Source organism: Rissa tridactyla, chromosome 5, assembly GCF_028500815.1.
Source record: "Rissa tridactyla isolate bRisTri1 chromosome 5, bRisTri1.patW.cur.20221130, whole genome shotgun sequence".
NCBI classification, from domain to species: domain Eukaryota; kingdom Metazoa; phylum Chordata; class Aves; order Charadriiformes; family Laridae; genus Rissa; species Rissa tridactyla.
This window is the reverse complement of record NC_071470.1, coordinates 6748893-6771370: the sequence shown is the minus strand read 5'-3', so window position 1 is coordinate 6771370 and position 22478 is coordinate 6748893. Positions and strand designations below refer to the sequence as shown.

General features: G+C 39.5%; 2 protein-coding genes across 7 annotated transcripts in view; both read right to left on the bottom strand.

The window, feature by feature from the left end:
* The window catches only part of FAM149A (family with sequence similarity 149 member A), a 304183-nt gene that overhangs the window by 219139 nt on the left and 62566 nt on the right, over positions 1 to 22478 (bottom strand). The gene's annotated exons all lie outside the window — the stretch shown is intronic.
* Positions 1327 to 21079, bottom strand: LOC128910092 (coagulation factor XI-like). Of its 6 annotated transcripts, XM_054202940.1 has the most exons (15): positions 20912 to 21079; positions 20266 to 20324; positions 18018 to 18180; positions 17259 to 17365; positions 14974 to 15133; positions 14286 to 14395; positions 10883 to 11042; positions 9973 to 10082; positions 9714 to 9873; positions 9472 to 9587; positions 8779 to 8953; positions 6638 to 6813; positions 6238 to 6333; positions 4721 to 4860; positions 1327 to 3177 (listed from the first exon to the last, which is right to left on the bottom strand). In XM_054202940.1, exons 1-15 carry the CDS (start codon positions 21007 to 21009, stop codon positions 3022 to 3024), a joined length of 1986 nt encoding a protein of 661 aa, XP_054058915.1. In that variant the 5' UTR covers positions 21010 to 21079; the 3' UTR covers positions 1327 to 3021. The 6 variants fall into 6 exon arrangements, 4 of the variants coding, with proteins under 4 accessions (XP_054058915.1, XP_054058916.1, XP_054058917.1 ...); XR_008466600.1 differs by lacking the exons at positions 1327 to 3177; positions 6638 to 6813 and having other exon boundaries at positions 4725 to 4860; positions 20912 to 21078; XM_054202941.1 differs by lacking the exons at positions 1327 to 3177; positions 4721 to 4860; positions 6638 to 6813 and having other exon boundaries at positions 6159 to 6333; positions 20912 to 21078.

Genomic DNA, 22478 nt, shown 5'->3' with positions numbered 1-22478 from the left:
CGTCTGTGCCTGAACGAGACTGTAAATTTCTGGGAAGAGGAACCTTATTTGTGCAAAAACTCCGGACAGACTAATGCTGCCATTCAACACATCAACAGGGGTGAATGCCCCTTGCAAGATTTCTGCCCACCTAGCGTAAGTGAGATTATGGGCTTTACTGATTTTCAGTGTAACTAAAAGAGCTGAACATAAGACACCGCCGGAGACACTTGCCATTAATCAAAATAGCAACTAAAGCACTGGTGTTTATGTCCTGTACCAACATAAACAGAGGCAGATTTAAAGCATAAGGCCAGGCTTTTCTTTAATGAGATTGAGATAGGTTTTGTGGCTGTTGGCTTTTTAAATTATTTTTCCCCGGGGAGGTAGAGGAGAAGGGAGAATAAATAACAGTCATAAACTGCCTCTCATTTAGTGCAAGCTGCTATTGGTACCGGAGAGCTTAAGCAATATAACAATAACACCAATGTGTTTCTATCTATGAGTCTAAAGGTCTCAGTGAATTTCATATTATGCCAGTGTATAAATCCACAGAAAGGTCAGAGGTTCCCTCATGTAGTTCTTCTTAAATGAAGTCATAAGGACTTCATAAAGTTTCCAGGAACTCCTGCATTCTCCACATAATATCTATTCCTGTTGCTCACTTCTAGCTATCAGGAACTTGTGATGGATGAACAGACAGCTAATGCAAAACTTCACTGAAGAGTATCTGCTCTAGGTGAAAACATACTGGAATAAGATATTTTATCTGGTCAACAGCTGCTCATGAAGGATGTACGCGGCCACTGAGATCCCTTATCCTTTCCACAGGAAGAGCTAAGTTACCTTTGACGCGTTGCTGTCACCGGGTATGCCACTGAGGAATAACACACGGTGCTCCGGGGGGTCTCCAGAGCCCTGCTGAGCTGCCGTTCCTCTTCGTTACTCCAGCAGCCACAAACCCGAAAGTCTCACAGCAGACAACAAAATGAAACGCACACCAAAAAAAAAAATAAAAAGAAAAAAGAAAAAAGAAAAGCACATGCATTTTGTATGCATTTGAAAAAGCAGCTGATGATAGCATTATTATGAGAAAGCACTAAAGGTTATCAGTTTGGTGTTGCACCTGCTCTTCAGCACACACACAGCCTGAGTATTGGCAGACGGGTATTTCGGACGGTCTCCTGATGATTCTTCTTTAGAGAGTTTCAGTCTCTGTTTTCGTACTGAAGCAATTCCTTTGTTTCTTCAGCAGCTCTTTTCCAGCTGTTTTCATTCTTTCCCCATGAGGACAGAACCACATTTGAATGCTAGGAACATTTCCTTTTTTTTTTTTTTTTTTTTGGCTGTGTTTTCTATTTTTTCCTACTCTTTCTCAGTCCCTTGTTTAAGTCTCTAGGTTTTTGACAGCATGTCTGAGGTTTGCTGATATTTTACAGCAGTTGTGGATTAAACAGAGCATGAAAAGGCCATCAGCCCCCACCTTTATCTCCCATTCTGCTTCTGCATGTCGGCTCTCCGGCCATCCACAGCCACCACGGGGATTCCCCAAGCAAGAGACCTCCAGCACCGCGCACCACCGGCGCTGCAAGCCCCTGCTTTGAATTTTGATTCTTTACAAAACCAACCAACCAACCAACCAAGCCCCCTCAGCCTTTGAATACAGCTTTGGAATTCGGGGTGCGTTGACTGCGGTCAGCTTAGCACTGCGCTCCCCGGGAAGCACTCCCACCCCCGGGGCTCCTTGCACGCTCAGCCACAGATAATACAACTCTTCGCGACCTCGTAGTTGCGGAATTGCATTTTCCCTCAGCGTTAGCTGCAAATAAAGCCTCAAAAAATTAAACGCAGAAGTCATTTTCAGCAGCTTGATTGTTTTCCTCCATAAATTTGACACGTTTAATTTCTAATCTCCGCGACCTCATTTACTTGTAAAGCCGCTCCTGCTGTTTACCTCCACAACATCCCCACTGTGTGTGTCTAGCAATTATGAGTAGCACTCTAGAACACGTTTTCAGCAATTAAAGTAATGTCTCGATGATTAGAAAACAAGCTCATGTGGTTCCGCAAAGACAAAGGCTAAGTCCTGTGCCTTCCTTTCTGATTCAGTGTGAAATGCTGCCTCTTAGAAGGGGAAAATAATACATTTCTGACTGCTGTTTCTCACACTAGTGTCAATTTTGGCCACAAAGCATATTTGCTACCAGACACAAAATAAGGAGAAAAGATAAAAGGAAACAAGGAGAAAAAGGAAGAGAAAGCTGTTTCTTTAATCCCAGGAGCTAGGGATCTGGGAAATAAAAATATATTGTGCTATGGACCAATGACATATGATGCCTCTAACGGGGGCAATTCTTTAATCGACTTTCTGGATGTTCTGCTTCAAGGGAATCGACCCACATGATCATTCATATCACAAAACTGTCTACAGAAATTAGAATAACGTAAGGGAAAGACAGCGCTGTTAACACACTTGCAAAATTTTTACTGAAAAGCTTGACGAGGCCCTGGGTTTGTTTTCTCGGTTAGTATTGCCACTTTTTTGACTAATACTGTGCGGAAACAAGGTTTAAACAACCGTATAGGCTTCTCCCTGCCTCAGCTTCCCTTCCCCAAGCCCCTTAGTATGTTTGTAACTGGTTGGCCCATTTCAACCAAATTCGGAGAGGGGAGAAAATCTCCATTGCTGTGTCCCCATCTCAGAACTCAGGAGCAGTTCCCAGCTCCATGCACACGCTGCAACCTCATCCATTCCCATTTTATTCTAGAAAGGACAGAAGAAATCAATGGCTCAGACATACTCTTTTTTTTTTTCCCTGTCAAATCAGTGGCCACAGAGTTTATTTTTATTACCATTTTTTTTATTTATTAATGGCAAAGTTCATTCCTTCCTGCTTTTCTACTTTTTTCAATCAAGCCTTTGACGTTCCAGGCTAACAAGAAATACCGTGTAAACAAACCTTCACACACTTCACCCATCGCTCCCAGGGTTATGATTCCACGACGTCCCTTTGAGCCAGGCAGGCAACGCTCAACGCTACGTCACGTCGTTTTTTCTAGAATCCAGTCTGAATACTCAGCAACGTTTGTGTAGACCCCCGGCTGCCGGGGGCGAGCGCAGCCCTCGCCCCAGCTGGTGATGCCCACCAGATACCAGACCTCCTCGTGCCTGCAGGACAGTGGCCCTCCCGAGTCTCCCTGTGCCACAGGAGAAAGACAGAGCAGGCAACAGAACAGCCGGGGTCAGCCTTGATTAAAAGCAGCGTGTCATACAGCCTTACCACCAGCAGAAGTGCCAAGATTTCAATTACTTTCGCTTCAGTACTGCAGCGGGTTTTTTGTGGTTTTGTAGCAAATTGACTTCTAAATACTTCCCAGTCATTGCAAATAATTTCCACTTCCTGCTAAGGTTCAAAACGACTATGTTTTGCATTGTTTTGGGTATTGGTCTTTTTGGTTTTTTGGATTTTTTTGTTTGTTTTTTTTTTTTTTAAATTTATCTACATTGGCATCATTTAAAACCTAATGAATACTACATGTGCAAGTGAGACAAAATAGTAAATTTGCCAATGTTTTCTCTTATGACCTTGGTGGTTTTAGTACGCAAACCACAGTTCTCTTCGTGGCTTATCGTGTTTGAGTGACAGTGTCCTCCCCTGGATAAAACACATCTCTCTCTCCTTTTCCTGTTCCTAATTGATCTTTCTGAACATAAGGTTCATCAGCATAGCTGTTATGAGTTGTTGAGACAATAGCAAGTGTGTTATTTTCATAAAACAGCATCTCCATGTTCTGGTACAACGTATCAGATGAAGCTTAATTGGCATAGAGGAAAAATTACTTCCCAGCTCCAAGTGTTTTTAGCCCTAAGTACTCAATACTACTGTTATTCATGGTGACAGTAACATATTAATATAAAAATGTTAACTGTTAAATGCTTAAAGTGAAAATACTGTATTTGGTAGATAATTTAATCTTACTAATCAGACTATTTTCTTCTTGCATAAATTACCTCATAATATTTAAATTCATGGAAGTGCATGAGTTTACACTCAAGCAGAGAATTTGGCGCTGAAGTCGCGCTGCTGTGACATTTTCAATTCTAAGGAAGAGCCGAGCGGTCTGCTCAAGTTGTCTTTAGCCCTCCATCCCTCGTGCATTCGAATAGCGTTGCTTGCACCCGCCCTTCTGGTTTGTACACAGTGGGTGCTTCGAAATAAGCTTTCGCATACTGTATTTCATGTCAAGAAATAAACACATCGCACAGGAAACCTGCTTTTATTGGAGGAATGCTTTGAGATACTATATTTTCTCCCTTTGGATACCTGATACTTTGAAGGAATACTGTTTTATTCCCTAAATGGATGAGATCATAGAATCACAGAATGTGTTGGGTTGGAAGGGACCTCTAAAGGTCATCTAGTCCAACCCTCCTGCAGTGAGCAGGGACACCTTTAACTAGATCAGATATATATATAATACAGATATATATATATATATACACACACACACACTCAAGAGTTTCTTATCCATGGAATCTATCCCTACTGATTCCAATGTCACCTAAGAAACCTTTTGCATGTACCTTGATTTTGACATGCAGAAGTGACACATTAATCATCAGCTCTATTAATAACCACGTTTTTTCTACTGACAATTAAAAACTAATTACAGTATTCAATTATATATTGGAACAAGATGGTTGGACCATATATAACTGTATATTACTACTATTCATTACCTTACAAGCATCCCTTCCACCTTCATCATAGCCAGCGCAGATCACTTTGTCACCTATTCTGCGCTTCCGGTACCTTGCCTGGCATTCCTCTTTTGACATCAGGGGAACAGTAGCCTTCTGAAGGATATCTTCTACACGACCTATGTAATAGGCGGTATCAACAGAGAAACATTTACTTCCAGCAAAATAAAAGTTAAAAACTGGAAATCCCTATCCAGCGATACTGCAAAGTTGGAGGCTGCTGCTCTTAGAGTGTTGTTAGATGTTTATGGCATTGATTTTCCTCTTTTTATGCTAGTAAACAATATGAATTGACTGCTAATTTGAATGTTTTTCATAATGCCATTTTGTGTCTCATGACTGGGCAAGGAAGCTTCAAAACTCCCTTGTGATTTGCAATAAATCCTCGTCTACGTACGACTTTCAGGACATTAGCCCTTGGAACCCGTCCTCCCATTGAGAGCATCGCTTTGTGTTATTAACAACTATTTCTTAGTCGTGTATTGCGACAGGTTTGGAACATCCCAGCTGCCACGTCTATGCTGTGCCATGCCCTAGCAGTTTACGGGATGGAGAAATTTGCACATAGAGTACATAAGAGTATTTGAGAGCAGCCTTTTCTTAGAAATTAACAGAAGAAATCAGCCTATACAATATCTGTCTAGATCTGTTAGATCTCACATTGAACTCTAACCTTCAAATAGGAAGGTGTATAAAGGAAAGGACACTATTTAAATAGATGTGTGTATACACATATATACACACAGAGTGTGTATACATATATATACACACACAGAGAAATATCACACACACAAAAATATAAATAAATAAATATAAAACCAGACTTTGATAATTAACAGCTATTTGGCCTACCTCCGTATAAAATCGGAGGAGTTCAAATCCCACCTACTATCAAAACACAAAGGTCATTGGCATTGTTTATAATCAGCCTTCAGAATCATAAAAGCAACATACTTCAATCTTCAACTTCTAAAGTCATGAATACAATCACGTAAAAAAAAGAAAAAAAAAGCATGGATTTTGTGCCAACTGTCATTCAGAATCTCACAGTCCAGTGATAAGTCTGGTGGCTTTTTTCGGCTGGGAGCATGAAAAGGAGTGTGCGTTCCAGATATATCCTGGGTTTTGCCGGTAGAATAAGTTAGAATCTAAGGAAACGTATTTGAGAGCTGTACAGGATGTATTTAGGCTTTCATTCTTATGTATTTCAAATTACTGAATCTAAATTCTGTGTCAGAGCACGGAGTTATTTAATGATAATTTCATACATCTTTCATATATGTTTTACGATGTCTTAATAGAAGTAGATTCTATATTCACTATATTACAGTGCTGGCCAAATAGCAATAATGGTAGCCAAGATCATAGCGGAATTTTCTTTTTAAAAAGAAGAGGGTTTTCTTTTTTTTTTTTTTTCCCCAAGGGGGGTGCTGAGTTTTTTTAACCATGTGAATTTTGCAAATACGAGAACTTGCTGTTTAAATATTTATCTGTACCTTTTTCTTTTCTGTAGCCCCATCCAACTACCCAACAGTCGGTATAAAGTACGTTAGCATCTTCTTTTGACGGCAGGCAAATAGGTAGTTGAAGATCTAAAATATGATGAAAAATATTAGTATGACCAGAGATAACTTCAATGTTAAGGGTTTTGTGGGCACCTACACAACCCCTGATGATAGCCTCCATGTTATGCGTTGTCCCTTATGCTATATATTGCTCCAGTCACGTAAACAAAAGCCACCCATTTTCTTGTCGGAGCCAACGGAATGCGATTCTCCTCAAACCCCAGTAACCGCATGTTAACGGAAGCCAGCCCCGCTGTCATGCACTGCCATACCAACGCCAGCCCTAAGTCATCCTGCACATTTCAGAATTCCTCTGCGATACACTACATACCAGTAAAATTCATAGGCTTATCAAGTTTCATTAAAGCAATGTCATATCCAGTCTGTGCGTATTTATACTGAGGGTGAACAATAATCTCTTCCACTTTGAAGAAGGGCGTATCCTCATTTATTTCTGATTGTTTTAAAATACCGGCATAAACACGCCAAATGTTGGGATTCTCAAGACTGAGGGAAAAAGACAAACAGTCAGTCTGTGGCAAAAGATTTGCACTGATTTAGAGCTTGTGTGCAGATGGCAACATCTTCTCTTACTCCTGAGTGTACAGTGAACAGCACTGAGGTCATTCTTTCAATTTTTTTTTTTTTTATTTCCACACTTAAAACGAAAAAGAGGTTTGTTTCATCCATTCCCTCCATTCTCCTTCCTTCTGTTCTTCTTCCTATACATATTTTCATCCCCACCTCAGTTTTCTCTCTCCTTTTGTCCTGATCCTTCATCCTCCTTCCCCTTCTGTTGCCTTTATTTTCTCATTTTCTAGTCCCCTATTTTATTTTTTTTTTTTAAATCTCCAAGCACCGGACATAAGCCCTGAAGAAATACATGAGGTTCTTTCCACTCATTCCAACACAACAATGTTTCTAGTAACAAAAATAGGGTTGGAAATATAAATTCAAGACCTCTCTATAAAGACACTTATCAAAATGAAACTACTCGCCAAAATAAATGTAAATAGAGATTCGAAAGTGTAATATCACAGACCTATATGAAAAGTTCCAGTTAATCTTTATGATTTCAACTTGCTTCAAGTAAGTTTAAGGGATATTTCATTGTGTTATTGTACCATCAAGGCAACCTAAAAATTGTAGTGCATGCAATGAAGGAGATACAAAACTTGACCTAAAAAAAAAATTTCTGAGAATTTTGAGTATTTTATATATGATTTCATAAATATCAGTTAGGCTTAATAATTTTCAGTGAATGTAGCCTTTTTTTTATTTACTTATTTTTCATGCATTTTCCCTTTGCATTTTATAATACTGGTAACTTTTTACATTTCATAGCAGGTAGAGAAGGATATGCTTTATATATGGTTTTTAGAGGGTTTAACAACCTTTATAAGGCTTGTCACTGGAGCCAAATATTGCCAATATTTGGCAACGCTAAAATAATAATGGGTAACATAGTACACTGCTTGAGTAAAAGTGCCTGATTTCAGACCACGTTACTGGGTCAACGCCCTCTTTGAAGCATTTTATTTGTTACCTGTCCCTTCTCTCTCATCAGGCTGAATAACAGCCTCACAATTTTCACTCTGTAAATGACAGGATAACCTGCTTTACGGGTGGTGACAATCTCACATGGGAAATTAATCACCTGCATGACAATTAAATCAGCTCTTCACAACACAGGCGTTTTCAGGACCCAAATCTGATGATATTTTAAGGGCCATTAACACTATGGACCATATGTGTCGCTGCAAATGAGAAATGCCTTGGGTATTGGTTGCTCTAAATTTTGTTCTTACAGCTGAAATCTGCATTAAAAATAGGGTATTAATTGACTGATTGATAAAATTTGTAAAAAAAAACCACCCCAAAACTATCAAAGGAAAACCAGGACAACTGGGATCTGGATCTCAGGTAGCAGAAGCAGCCTAAGGGGACCCCCACAGAGGTTTACTTTCTCTTCTGGTCAAATAAATCGCAAATAAATCAGCAAACAACTTGCTGAGCACCCTGCTGCTGAAGCTATCAGATTAGTACCATTTCTTAAGTGCCATGGAGGCAATCTCTGAGATAAGTCATTGCAAGTTTATGAAATAGAATGACCTAGCAACAGATTTTCCTTGATAGAGGTTATGGTATTACAGTTAGAAAAAGCTTATATCGCATGAGAATGTCTAAGTTTCTGTAGGTATCTGGTGTCTGCTTTAGTATTTTATCTTCTAGATGCATTAAAATAATTTAGCATCAGTATTACAATACTATGTTACAAAGAGACAAAGTATGGAGTTCCAGCTACGTTAAGAATATGAACTGTCTACCTTAAAAGCTCACCTTTTGGTTACATTAAACCAGTTTATTTTATTCTAGCCCTCATCTTCATTTTTCTGAAAGGTAGATCGCAACTTCTCTCACAGGCTGGAGGAAATTTTTGCTTTCATTTGTACATTGACATTTCGGCCTCACCTCATGACGCAGTGAGCAGCTGTAAGAATCCACCGGTTGCTGATGATGGAGCCTCCGCAGAGGTGTCTCTGACGAGACAACCTCACGTGCAAGCTGACTTGCCACGGCCACTCACCAGGGGAAGAGTCTGTCCCTCCCACGATCCTAATCGTTCTTGCGGAATGCTGCATACACACTACAGAAATAATTGAAAACCGTGCTTAAAGATAATTTGCTCCCACCGATGAAAAATCACACAGAATCAGAGAGTGGTCGGGGCTGGAAGGGACTTTTGGAGATCATCTAGTCCAACCCCCCTGCCAAAGCAGGTTCGCCTGCAGAAGGAGACTCCACAAGCTCCCTGGGCAGCCTTCACCGAATGAAGATGAGACAACTGCGGACCCCTGAATAGGAACCAATCTATTGCGAAGAAGGGGACACGTGACACATTCTCATCCCTTTAAGATTTATGATCATGAACTCTTTTACAACCAAGTTCACAATGTTACTGGTGGCGTTTTCAGTGTGCGGACCTGGCTGACTTCACTTTTTCAGAGCACTCTAACTCCACAAGGTGTTCCATTTGGACAATGCAACCAATTCAATGCAAACAATTTTATTTTTTATTTAAAAAAAAAATAAATGAATGAGGTTTTGGCTTCCTGTACTGAAATCAGCCAAGCGCTGCCTCTTTTACACGAAAGTTTTACTTACCAGTACTGGCTCTTTTTTTGCATAATCTTAGTGAGTATCCCGAGATCCTTCCTGGCCCATGCACTATTTCCACTGGAGATCCATTTGAGGACATTCTTAGGTGACACTCACACTTTCTGCCAATGAATTAATGCAAAGATTCAGTTTGTACTTTTCATGCAGAACGCATCCATTATCCCCTCCCCAAGTCCGCAGGATGATTATTTCAGCAATCTTTAAACAGTGTAAAAAATATATCTCACCTTTCCTCATTGCATGAATCTTGGAGGGGAAAGTAGGTAAAAAATTGGCAGCGGATCACGTCAGTGCAAACCTGCTGACAGGCTCGGTGTCCTCTAGTATAAGTGACATTGAGCTCCTCTCCCAAAAAATTCATATGCGTGTAAGTGCGAGAATTGCAGGCTGTGAGAATGAGTGCATTCCAAGCACCAGAAGTTAATTAATTAGTCTATTCATTTGATTAATTCAAAATTAGTATTTTTATTGGAATTTGGTTTTTACCAGGAAAGGATCTTCTGCAATTTAGGAGACTAAAGCCTGATACAGCATTTTCTCGTGCTACAAGTGCCTCTGGTATCCCACTTGTCGATGTCTTCAGAAGGCAAAGATTTCTAAAATGAAATTTTTTTTACAATAACTCAATCTGTTCTCACATCCTAGAGCTGATTTTTTTTTTTTTGGTACTGGTAAGGGAACGTTCTTCCTTAAATGTCTCTCCCAAGTCTCTATCTGGAAAAGTGTTTCATATGAAAATGCATTTGCAAGATTCATTATTTCACACTAAATTTATAGAGAAGGCTTTAGTAATTTTATGAAATAACATACGACTGTACTACTAGAGATTGTACAGTACTTATACATTTGTAGAGGAGGTGACTTTAGATGATGTATGCCATTTCAGTTTTGCTTCTCTCCAAAATTCCTTTGAAACTTTATTCTTCTGATTTGCGTGGAATGTAGATTTTTAATTATTCTCACTACTAAGTACGAAAGAAAGAAGCTTAATAGAAACATTTTTAAAGCTGTTAACTTTATCGAAAATCTTTTCAAGGAAATAACTCAATACTGCCAGGAAACCAGACGCCTCTTTTGATAATTTCATAAAATTCAGCTTTAAGTAATTTAAGCAATCTGGAGGCTCACCGTGTCTTCGATGCTTATAACTCTCTTCAGATTAACACCAGACAGGCAGCTGCAATACTAAACCCTTGATCACACTGGAGAACAGATGAAGTGGCCATAGGAAATTATAAACTTATGGATACAAAACATATAAAGCTGTGCTTTACTGAAAATAAGGTTTTAACAAAAAAATTCAGAATTATAAGAAAATAGTGGTTACAAAAAACCGTGTGCTTTTTTTAAAAAAAAAAAATCTACTTAGAGAATTAAAGCTAGTTGCCATATTCACCTTTGGGATTCTATTTGCCATTCCCTGGTAAAGAATGTAAAGAACAAGCACTTCGGAAAATATGTACAAATAGTTTGGCAGACAGAAATATCGGGAGTGAAAAAACTTGTAATATTCATTCCTGAAAATTCTTGGTCTTCAAAAATATCCATTTGGCAATCTGTAGAAAACAAGAACAAAATATCAAAATTCCAGAGATTTTATTATGTCATCAGAACATTAAGGTTTACAGATTATTCGTTTCTATCCTTATTCATATTTTCCTTCCTTTGTGACTGATAAACTGGGAAGATAACAGCACATTGGAACCAAAAACTATTTCTCAAGAACATTTTTGAGTGTGTAAACTCATGGAGAGGACTGCTGAGGAAGGATAAGGTTGGTATAGAGAAGAAGAGAAATTACATGTTAGAATACAGATTTGCTAATCTAATAGGGAAGGCTTTAAATTAGGAACAGTGGAGATCAGTGTACAAATCCACAGTCAGGAATAAATCATGGTAACCTAGGCAAAGACTAAAATAATTACGGTAATGGGTATATCTAAGAGGCTCACGGGAAGACTGGAAGAAAAATAATGGGATGATCCTCTTAACACTTTATTAAATGCTATTTGAAAAGCAGGCAGAATAAGCCAGGGTAATGTCTGTCCTCTAACATGACCAAAATAACGTAATAGAGGCTTGGCAGGATAATTCACACCACCAGACCATGGATAGAGAAGCTACAGGAAGCACCAGCATGTTTAGAAAGAGAAGAATGAGTTGCCTTCGCCAAAGATATACTTGAAGTCCAAGTTAAAATCCCAGTGCAACGATGAAAAGAGGGAAAAAAAGGAAGCGCCAGCATGGAGGATGTTCCTTGAAACTATCGATCTGTGAAGACAGTAAAAATGGTGAAATGATCCAAAAACACAGGACTTGGTGGCAGCAGAGAACTTCAGATGTTGAGAAAGCACAGCACCCGAGTAGATACGGCCCAATGACTTAAAGAAACGCATTGGGAACACCTTACTACAGAAAGGGAAAAACAGTAAAAGGGAGAGGCAGAGCTTAATATGACTCCTAATAATTTCATGAGGTTTTCAAAAAACATAAGCATGAAAGGACAACAATACTGGACAGCAATTAGACGATAACGACACCAGAAAAAAAAGTAATCAGGAGACTAGAAAGTAAGGGTCAATTAACTCTGACAATTAGTAGGTAAGATCTCATGTTAAGGGGAAAGAGAGTTCAGGAGAATGGATAGTTTCTAATTTAAAGCACAATTTGTGGATCTAGAAGTTTAGGGAAGATAACCCATGATCTCAATGATCTTGTTCAGCGATCGTTTGTTCAATATTCAATGACTTTGCAAAAGGGCGGAAAGGCAGACAGCTTGCTGTGGATGTGTAATAGCACGTGTGCATAAGGACAAGGTCAGAAAGGCAGAGGCACAAAATGAAAGGCCAAACAGGAAGGAACAAACTCTTGAAAGAAAAATACGCAGTGCCACTCAATCAGCATTAAGAAAGGAGCTCAGGCTCTGCTCAGGGAAGAAGGAAAACTAATGGTAAAGGACACAAGAAAGGCTAAAGGGCTACTTTTTTTAATGCCTCTCTTCATGAAAACCAACTGCAGTTAAATGGTCAACATTAGCATTACTGAGCAGAGGGAAGAGGGCATGGTAGAACAGGAAACAGAGAAATCCCATAATATTGATGATTTCAATGGTCTTAGAATCTGACTGGAGCAATCTCAAAGTTTCTTGCTACAGTTTAGCTGTTTGGTGTTCACGGAGGGTTGCTGTGATTCCAAAAGCTTTGAGAGGGGAAGCATCTATTTTTAAAATGACACTGGAACATTCACAATGTAGGACTAGTCAGCCTAAATACAGCCAGAAAAAACTAGAAAAAATATTCAAATAAACCCATTTCGGATATTTACAACACAACAGTGCAGAAGGCGGTACTGAGATTTTATGACTACATTTGACAAATCTCTGTCTGGACAGGCACAGCTAATCTTTCTTGGATTAGGACAGACGACCTCCTTAGATGAGCTCTTGATGCAATAGCACTGTCTAGGCTTCTATGATACCATGATTTATTCCTTCTCTCTCCCCTCTTGCCTTTCTCACCAGACACAGAAAGCAAGGAAAGACGGGTAGGAATAAGATTGACCTCCACAAGCTTTCAGAAATCCTGATTTAATTTGTGATGGAACATTACAACCATGTCATCATTGTCATAAACCATAAATGCATTTGATAAAGTCTCAAATGGCTTTTGATTTATTTTTTTTTTTAACCTGAAATCATATTGTTTGTGCATATGCTGCAGTCCACGGATTCTTCTCAAAGTCCATGAGCAGAAACCTCCTGAGTACCGTGATTTTTCTTGTAGTCATGAATATGTGTCTTTCTAGTATATCTTAATGCAACAATTTTGAAAAAAAAAATATTCTTGCCTCCATTCTCTCTCATACACACAGTGAGGAAGAGCTAAATTGATTTCTTCTCTTTACAAAACTTTTTCTTCCTTTTTTTTATTCTTCAGACTTCATTTTTCTTTAAGTATCTTTGTTGTTAAGAGCTGAACAAAACTACATTTTCAATAGTTTCCAAAGATTATTCCTGCATTAGGACTAGCAGAATCTGAAGAGAAAGTACTGATATAGAAAAAAAAGATGCAGAGTCTCTACAAAATGTAATTTATATGGGAAAACTAAATTATCTTAAAATAAGGTTATATGGAAGCAGAAGAACATCATTACCATTGATAAGGGAGAATAACAGTCAGTAAGACAAGGTGGAGGTAGATATTTTTTTTTAAAATAAAGAAAAAACAAAAACAATATAAGATGGTCAAATTGAGACTAAGAAGGTATAATACACGCTGATTGATCTTGCACTCTTGAGAGTTTTGCCTGAGTAATGATTGCAGGAACAAGCACAGACACTGCGTTCATCACAAATCACCCACAAAACACAGAATACCTCGCTTCATATTAGCCAGTTGTATTAGAAAGATGCGACCTTCATTAAAAATTTCAAAGTGCACACACAATACCCAAACAGAACGCGAAAGCTTTATATTCCTCCTGATCTTTGACTTTGATGGGATTTTATCTTTCATTTTTGTATCCACGGTACTCTTTGTATGCAATTTCGTCAAGCTAATCTTACAAAAGAATTCTTTAGATCTTCAAAGTCAGCAACTGTTTTTGTAAGACAAATAATAAAATGGAAAATGAAAAAGATCTGAACCTCCTTTGTGCCTGAGAGTACTAATGATATTTGCAAGAATAAGCTTATACTAGAATTCTTTTACATAATGAAACATTTAAACATGTAAGAGATGCGCCTCATCATCCATAACCCTTAAATCTAAACGGAATCAACAGAGATTTTAAATAGTTACCTTTTTCAGAAAGCTGGCACGGCTTTAAAGAGAATCCAGACACAACCTCATCAAGCACCTTTATGCTGGTTGGAGTTCCTACACTGGTATGTTTCAAGAAGCATTTTTTACTGAGTGACGAAGAATAAAGAAAGTGGTAAGACAACAGGCCCTCTTCCTTGGTCTACGTCATCCTCCTGGCCCCATAAATCCCACCGTGGTGTGTGTTCTGGCCAGAGCAACCTCCAATTTCCAGAACAATCTTCAAATGAGGAACAGGGCTAGCTGAACAATGTTTAACTTGTAAAACTGAGTAGATTAACAGCTCAAAAATAGTGCTATTACAAATGAAAGAATTTCTCCAGCTGCTCTGATGACATTAATTTCAGAGCAATAAGCAGAGTAAGATTTAACAGAGCAATATGCTGCACACCTGCCAAAATAATTTGCATTTCAATATCTCCACAAGTTTTTTAATGATCTTTTTTTCAGTGCTGTGATAATCAAGTTTGTCTTTCTGACGGATGGTCAAATGAAAGCTAATCTACTACAGACCTTTTCCCATCTGTAAGTTCGAATAAACATTGCAAGGATGACAAATCAAGGAAAAAATATTTCCTTGAACAAATTCTCCCACCTGAGATTGCTCTGAGATTTACTCTACTAAAGCACAGCGCTGCCCAAGGAGAGAGATCAAACTTGTATTTACCGAAAGCTTGCATTGTGAAACGTTTCTGAGGCATACGTGAAAAAATGACAATGGTTGTCATTGGTACATCTTTTTTGACACTGTTGATAGCTGTCAGCCACAGCAACATCATAAATTTTCCCTTCCATATCCAGTCCTATGTGGACATCTGGGCTGCAAGCTGTGAAAAACAGAGTCATCAGGTTTTGAAAACACGCTGCTTCTCTTTTCTCCACCCTGCACCCCAAACTGCCCAAAAGACAGCGGTTCGTATAACACAGCCCTCACAATCCAGATTCCACATCCCACACTCACTTCAGTTACATCATCCTTCACATGTACTTCTAGGAAGAAGGTCAGAAGTGTAGGTGTAGTAGAGTGCTGTGGAGGAAAAAACTGGCAGACTTTGACAGTGCCTACATGAGAGAGGAGATCTAACCACCATGGCTGAGCCCCTGATGACATTAATCAAAGCAAGAACTCAGGATTAATGCTAAAACATACTTTCCCATTTCCAAATTCATAGAGCAGTTTTAAAAGGCAAATTCTGTCTTCATAAGCAACACAATCATAGAATCATTTAGGGTGGAAAAGACCCTTGGGATCATCAAGTCCAACCATCAATCACAGAATTACAGAATGGCAGGAGCTGGAAGGGCCCTCTGGAGATCATCTAGTCCAAGCCCCTGCCAGAGCAGGGTCACCCAGAGCAGGTGGCACAGGAACACGTCCAGGTGGGTTTCTAATCTCTCCAGAGAAGGAGACTCCACCACCTCTCTGGGCAGCCTCTTCCAGTGCTCTGCCACCCTCAAAGGAAAGAAGTTTTTCCCCATGTTCAGATGGAATTTCCCATGTTCCAGTTTGTGCCTGTTGCCCCTTGTCCTGTCACTGGGCACCACTGAAAAGAGCCTGACCCCATCCTCCTGACACCTGCCCTTTAGATATTGATAATCGTTGATGAGATCCCCTCTCAGTCTTCTCTTCTCCAGGCTGAACAGCCCCAGGTGTCTCAGCCTTTCCTCATCAGAGAGGTGCTCCAGTCCCTTGATCATCTTCATAGCCCTCCACTGGACTCTCTCTTGCACTTCCTCATCTTTCTTGAACTGGGGAGCCCAGAACTGGACATAGTACTGGACACAGTCATCTCCCGTTTGAGTCAGAAGATTGGATCCATGCTCCACAGAGGGAGAATGGGGACCGTGGGGTGGGAACAGCTTTCCCCCATGCAGTTTCCCCCATGGAGTTTCTTCACAGAACACAAGTCAGCCAACCGTTGGTGGGTTTTTTAAACATCTATGGGTAGACTTTCATTTTAGTGACATTTGTCTGATCCTAGAGTAACTCCAGTGATATCACTTAGTCTATATAGCACAAAGAATAACATCCCACTGAAATCTATTTTGCTGGGCCAAAGCTACTCCAATATAACTGTGACAGGATGTTGGCAGGAAAGGGCTTTTAAAAGTCCTGACTGCTCTGAAAGGCAAGTGGCAACCAAAAGCAAGCACAACTTTTTTGTCAATAGCTGCAACGGAGAACTCGCATAAATTAGACCCATTTAGCCCTGGCATATGGAAGTGTTATACCAATAAAACTAAAGAATTAGCCTGACATCCATAAGATACTATTTGGCCACAAAGTCAGGGACTGAATAAATATATTCCTCCTTATTCTGTTTTTCCGCAGTACCATGCTATGCTTAAAGGTGTTCTCCTCTTAATAAAATCATTATGATGGCGCAAGTTTAAAACATATTTAAAACAACACATTTAGTAGCCTTTAGACATGCCTGCTGATAACTCCCAGGTATGGCACGCTGACACTAAGACTCTGTGCATCACGTGCACACACAAGAAGCTGCTAATAAATTATTAAAGAGAATCATGAAGGGAACAACATCACCGTGACTATGAACTTCTGCTTTGCTGGGCATCTGCTCTACACAGTTATAAAGCGGGGTCACACACGCCTTATGAGCAGCTTGCTGGAGGGGAACTGTAGTAGTAAATTAATCTTTGGAACGGGAGCTATCAGTTAAAACATGTGTTCCCATCTGCCTCTGGCAAATGAAGGAGTGGAGGAGCATAATTTCCATGTTGCCTCATCCGAGGAGCCTCGGCAGTCAGTAGTTGGGGCTGAAGTGGAAGATTTTGTCAGCTGTGATTGAAAGAGATGTGGCAAAGATCATACAAATCACTGCTCAGCTGCTTCCCTATTTCTATTCCTGTTTTCAAAATGCCAATTTTCTAACATCTGCGTCATGACATGGAGCCTAACATTCATACATGTCAATAACCTTATCTTACCACTAATTTGGATGTTGCATTGTTTTAAGGAATGTCCAGAGATGGCTCCTTCCATATCCACTTTCGGCAGCATTTCTGTATCGCTGTCTTTTAAGTAGCAGGAAAACCTGTGTTTCAAAAAGCAGCAGTTCACGGCTTTTGCAGTACAGCACAGTCCTTCCGAACTGTTTCTCAGGTGAAATGCAGGCTGTCCAATATCCCTCAATGTTAAAATTTAGACAAGAAGTGCAATTCAGAGAACGATGGGGTAGAGGTGCGTCTGGTGGCAGATGAGAATAGACAGTGGGATCTCCAAGAGGTCTCATTAAAGTGAGAAGCACAGCCCAGGGTTTGGAGGACAGAAACGTACTGGGCATGGAGAGGGAGGACAGCCTCATCCTCTCATGCTACTGATGTCCTTAATTGGGGGAAAAACATGCTGGGAGTCGGGGGGTGGGCAGTAGAGGGGACTGTTGGAGATGTGAGATTGCTCCCATTGTCCCTCAACGATAAATATGTCGTACAGAGGATGGATGCACAGTCGGTTCCGTTTCCTTAGATGGGTTGTTATATGAGTGTGAAAGATTGGGCATTGCCAAATTTAATCTTTCAAAGTCAAGCAACTATTTTTTTAGACAACCAGTTTTAAAGATACAAGACTTTGTTTTACACGGCAACCCTGTAGCCTTCCCTGTATGCCTGTTTTCTGTCAAAATGTTACTGAGTTCCTAAAATTATCACAGGAGAGCAGCAAAAGCCACCCGAACATCAACATTTTACCTTTTTGCAGGTTCTTTAGTCCATGCCACTGGCAAATAGGTGAAGAGCAGACAGGTAGGATGGTAAGTACACACTACTTGGCAGTAATTGGCACTCGGTGTAAAAAACGTAGCAAGGTCTCCTCCTTGGAAATACGTATTTTCATAGATCTGAGTCACACATTCTGATAAGGAATAACAAAACGCATAAATTATTAGAGATGGTACTGCTCACAGTTCACCAGGAGAGGGTGAAGCCACCTCTCCTCTTTGGCATTGACCTTGCTTTTAAGACAGGCCTTTGGCAGGAGAAGAAGGTGAACAGCCCAGTTCCTCTGAGAGTCTCATCTTTGCTCTCCAGCAGAAATAAAATTTTCTGTGGTGTCTCTCCCTGTTCCCTGCCTTGTACCCAAGGGCAGCTTGAGAGGAGGCAGAAGCCCAAGCAGCAGGATGGGCCCCAAGGCAGATCTGCAGGGCAGAGAGGGAAGGGACCTACTCGTGGCACGTCTCAGAAGCGGCAGAAGCATCTTCTGAGGCAGACCAATATGGTGCACCAGTCAGAGGAAAACCAAAAGAAGGAAGTGCAGAGACCAAAAAGCGTTAGAAACTTCTATGTGAAGACAGTCCTATTTTGTTTAGGGATGCTCTGAGGACAGATTCACCAGTGGTGCCACCGCCCATAGTTCCACAGCATTTTATAAACCTTCTGGTCCCTCACAACCCACCTCGAACCCCATCTGACTTGCTTCACAACAAAGAAAATACTGTTACAGGAGTCGTGTCTCAGGAACCGTCCAGAATAAAAAGGAGCTTGACTACCGCCCTCGCATCTGCAGGAATTGATCATCAATCCCATACCAGACTCTCTGGAACAAAACCCGCTCACCCTGCAGAGCCATGCAATCAAGATACCCAAGCAGCAACCCGTTCCCATCTTTCAAAGCAAAGGCATTTGGAAGATCTCCATGTTAAAACACACAAGAGGGATGGCTTGGCAGAGGAGCCCACTATCTTCTTCTATTTTACCCTCCAAACGGGTAGGAAATCAGCAAATATGCCAATTTTTGTTCCTGTGTCTACAAAAGTGCTTCTTCTTAGACAAAAGATAAAGAGAAAATACTGTATTTTTGCAGAACAGTGTAAAACCCAACAGAAAACATTTTATCCAGCCGCCTATCTGTTACTAGAGAGCTATCCTGCTGTGTCAAAAACTATTTAAAATTAAAACATAATGGAACTGTCATAGTGGATTTCACAGTCTTAAAATATTACAAGTACTTAAGGAATTCTATGTCTCCTGCACAAAGGCAAAACATATAATTTACAACAAAAAAGGAAAAAGTTAGGAACTATTAGACACATGTGCAAGATATGCTCATATCTGAAGTTAATTTCTTGTTAATACAAAATTTGTAGTTCATAAACTGACGGAATATTCTGGCGTATATACTTTCATGAGCTTTCTCTAAAAAAAACGGTATTTCTTATTCTCAGTAGAGTTCCTTTGCCCAACTTTGTCATTACCAAAAAAGCCTTTTCCATTACTTAGAACATTCTAAGTGAATTCTAGAGGCAAAATGAAAGATATGCTCTATCTGAAATTTTTGGTCTTATTTACTTTCTTCTAGCGTCAATTAAGACACACAAAAAAATTGATTTATTCTGTATAACTATATACAATGTAAAACTATGCCAGTTCTGAATATTTTAATTTAATAAAAATATGTTTCCAAAGCCTCAGAAATGTTCCGAGATTTTAATGTAGCTGAAATTGCAATCCATGTAAAACATTTGTTAAATAACACTACATTTATCAAACAGATTTTGCTAAAAAGCTGAGTTACCTAATTGTCCTCCAGGAGAAGAGTTAATGTATTACTGAACATAAACCTGCCTTAGGCCTCAGTTATAATTTATCAGCTCAGGGAACTTCAGGGAAATGCAATGCAATTTTTGTAGTTTGACTTTCACTAGTTGAACAAAGTAAATCATTAACACAGATTGACACTGGAAAACACACACGACTCCTAATTTTCCAGCGTATCGAGAGAATTCTAAAAAACACCTTTACAATAAAACAATTGGTTCTGGGGTTATTCAGGCTTATTGCAATAGTCTTTTGAGCCCCTGTGAGTTACACAAACTTAACTGAGCAAAACCCACAGCATCGAGACAGAGCTCTTGGGACCGGACTGCGGTTACTCATCATCTCCCCTTCTAGAAGAGTTCCGTTACTGCGTGTCTATCTTAGGAATTATACATTCACTTACCACTGTAAACAGAAGCAAGTAAGAAAATGAAATAAAAAGTCCAATACATCCAAAGCATCCTAAAAAACAATAAAAAAAAAAATCATTCTTTAGGATATGTTTAATAAAGGGTGTATAATTAGTTTTATAAAGTACCGCAAGGCATATTGCTGGATGATTTACACATGCACCGTTACACCATAAACTCAAAATGACGCAGAGAATTACAAATTACAGCTGTGATGTACAGTTACGCCATGCATAAAATAACATGAAAGAGCAACAAAGATTTTGGCCTTTACTTATTGTTGCAAGGAGCAATAAAGCTTATAAGCACTTAGAGAATTCATACTTCGTTTTACAGAAGAACGTTTATTTTTGCTTAGACTAGGAGCAACATTCATCAAAATGTCATTAATCCTGACTCCTGGTAGTTAAGTGGACACTATTAGCAGCGCAGCAAACAAATGACTGGCACTCACACTTGCTTCTGGTATATGTTATGTACATTTTTAAAAATTTATTTTTATTTTTTTTATATGCTACAACTTAAGCATTGAAAGAATCAAATAAATTAACCACGCAACACGATCCATAAATAGATTGATACTGTCTTGTTGCTACGAGAACCTTTCACTGAATATCAATTGCAATAATGGTTACATACCTGAACGTACAGTAGGTCTGGATGAATGGATGAGGTTTATGCTCTAAAAAAAAAAAAAAAAAAAAAAAAAGAAAAAAGAAAAAAACACCAAAAAACATAAACCCAAAAGTCAACAGTTTGTGTTAAATATCACTGTGCCTGCGATGCTAGCTTATCTTTAATATTTACTTTGAATGGGTCCTCTTTCTGTCAATATTCTAACTGACCTTGGGCCACGTTTTCAGAGCATACCTCATCTACAGCGCATTGAAATCAATGTCCGGGGTTTACACCCGCTGAGCATCTGCCTCTTGATGGCATTTTAAAATGAAAGAATCATAGAATGGGTTGGGTTGGCCACGAGCAGGGACATCTTCAACCAGACCAGGTTGCTCAGAGCCCCATCCAGCCTGGCCTTGAATGTTTCCAGGGATGGGGCATCTACCACCTCTCCGGGCAACCTGGGCCAGTGTCTCACCACCTCAACGGAAAAAAATTTCTTCCCTATAGCTAGTCTACATCCCCACTCTTTCAGTTTAAAACCGTTACCCCTCGTCCTATTGCTACACTCCCCCATAAAAACCTCCCATAAAAAAAACCTGTTTGGGGATAGATGAAATGTAAATGCAACAGAAAGAAATCAACCTTAGTTTACAGCTGATCTGAATCACTTGGTTTGATTCCGACAATTATCGTAACCAAAACAAAATAAACTTCAAGCCAAAAAAAATTCTTTCAAATCTTAAAAAAGAAATAAATAAGACGTTTCATTTCATAGTGAAATTGCCAAAGGGACAACTCTTCCTTCCTCCCCTCTCTTTTTCCTCTTTTCTTTTAGATTGAGTATGTTGGATACATATGTCATACTTAAAAAAATATCTAGATCAAAAGATTTCACCCAGCTGTGACCCTTTTGGACATCCTGATGACTGAAATGACTTCTCCGTGACTTCTGTATCACCAAGGTCTCCAAATCCTCCTTACAGTGGAGGAACTGTCTCAAAAAAAAAAAAAAGTCGTCATCCTCACCTGTGCATCAATGTGCTGACATACTTGTAGGAGAGGACTCAGAGGTTTTCAGTACAACAGGTTTCGGTTTTATGTGCTCTTTTCTGTTTTGAGTGTGTAACAGCGACAAGGGAGAGTGCTGAAAGGCTTTACTGCAAAACACATTGATTATTCCTGTAACATGAAGTGTTTTGAGACCAAGATGCCCGTACAGCTCTGACCTTTAGCTCGGAAGAGGAGATTTTCCATCGGCCATGGGGTGTAGAGGTATCATGGGATTATAGCTACAGGATAACACACTATCCCCAGCCACCACCACGGAAGCCTTTCAGCGTAACCTCAAGTATGTCACTTAGTCTCTCTTTTCTCATCTATAAAACGATAATAATCCTTTACACTTCTGGAAAAATATCACCTGTGCTTCGAATTACAGAATTTTCACATTCCTGAAAGTAATCACATAAACTATCATGTATCTGAACACTTATAAACAAAACAAGGTGAATTCATACACTTTTCTGTTGCTCAACCTGCATGGTATCCAATTCAAATAATTATTCTTCCTCCTTTGTGTCTATGC

Bases quoted from the DNA above. Each gene is read 5' to 3' on its own strand.
- LOC128910092 (XM_054202940.1), bottom strand. From the start codon at position 21,009: ATGTTTTTTGGTGTTTTTTTCTTTTTTCTTTTTTTTTTTTTTTTTTTT. The intron at 11,043-14,285 runs GTAACTATTTAA...TGTTTTCTACAG, and splicing joins GTGCCAGCTTTCTGAAAAAG to ATTGCCAAATGGATATTTTT. The intron at 9,874-9,972 runs GTAAAAACCAAA...TCATTCTCACAG, and splicing joins TTGCAGAAGATCCTTTCCTG to CCTGCAATTCTCGCACTTAC.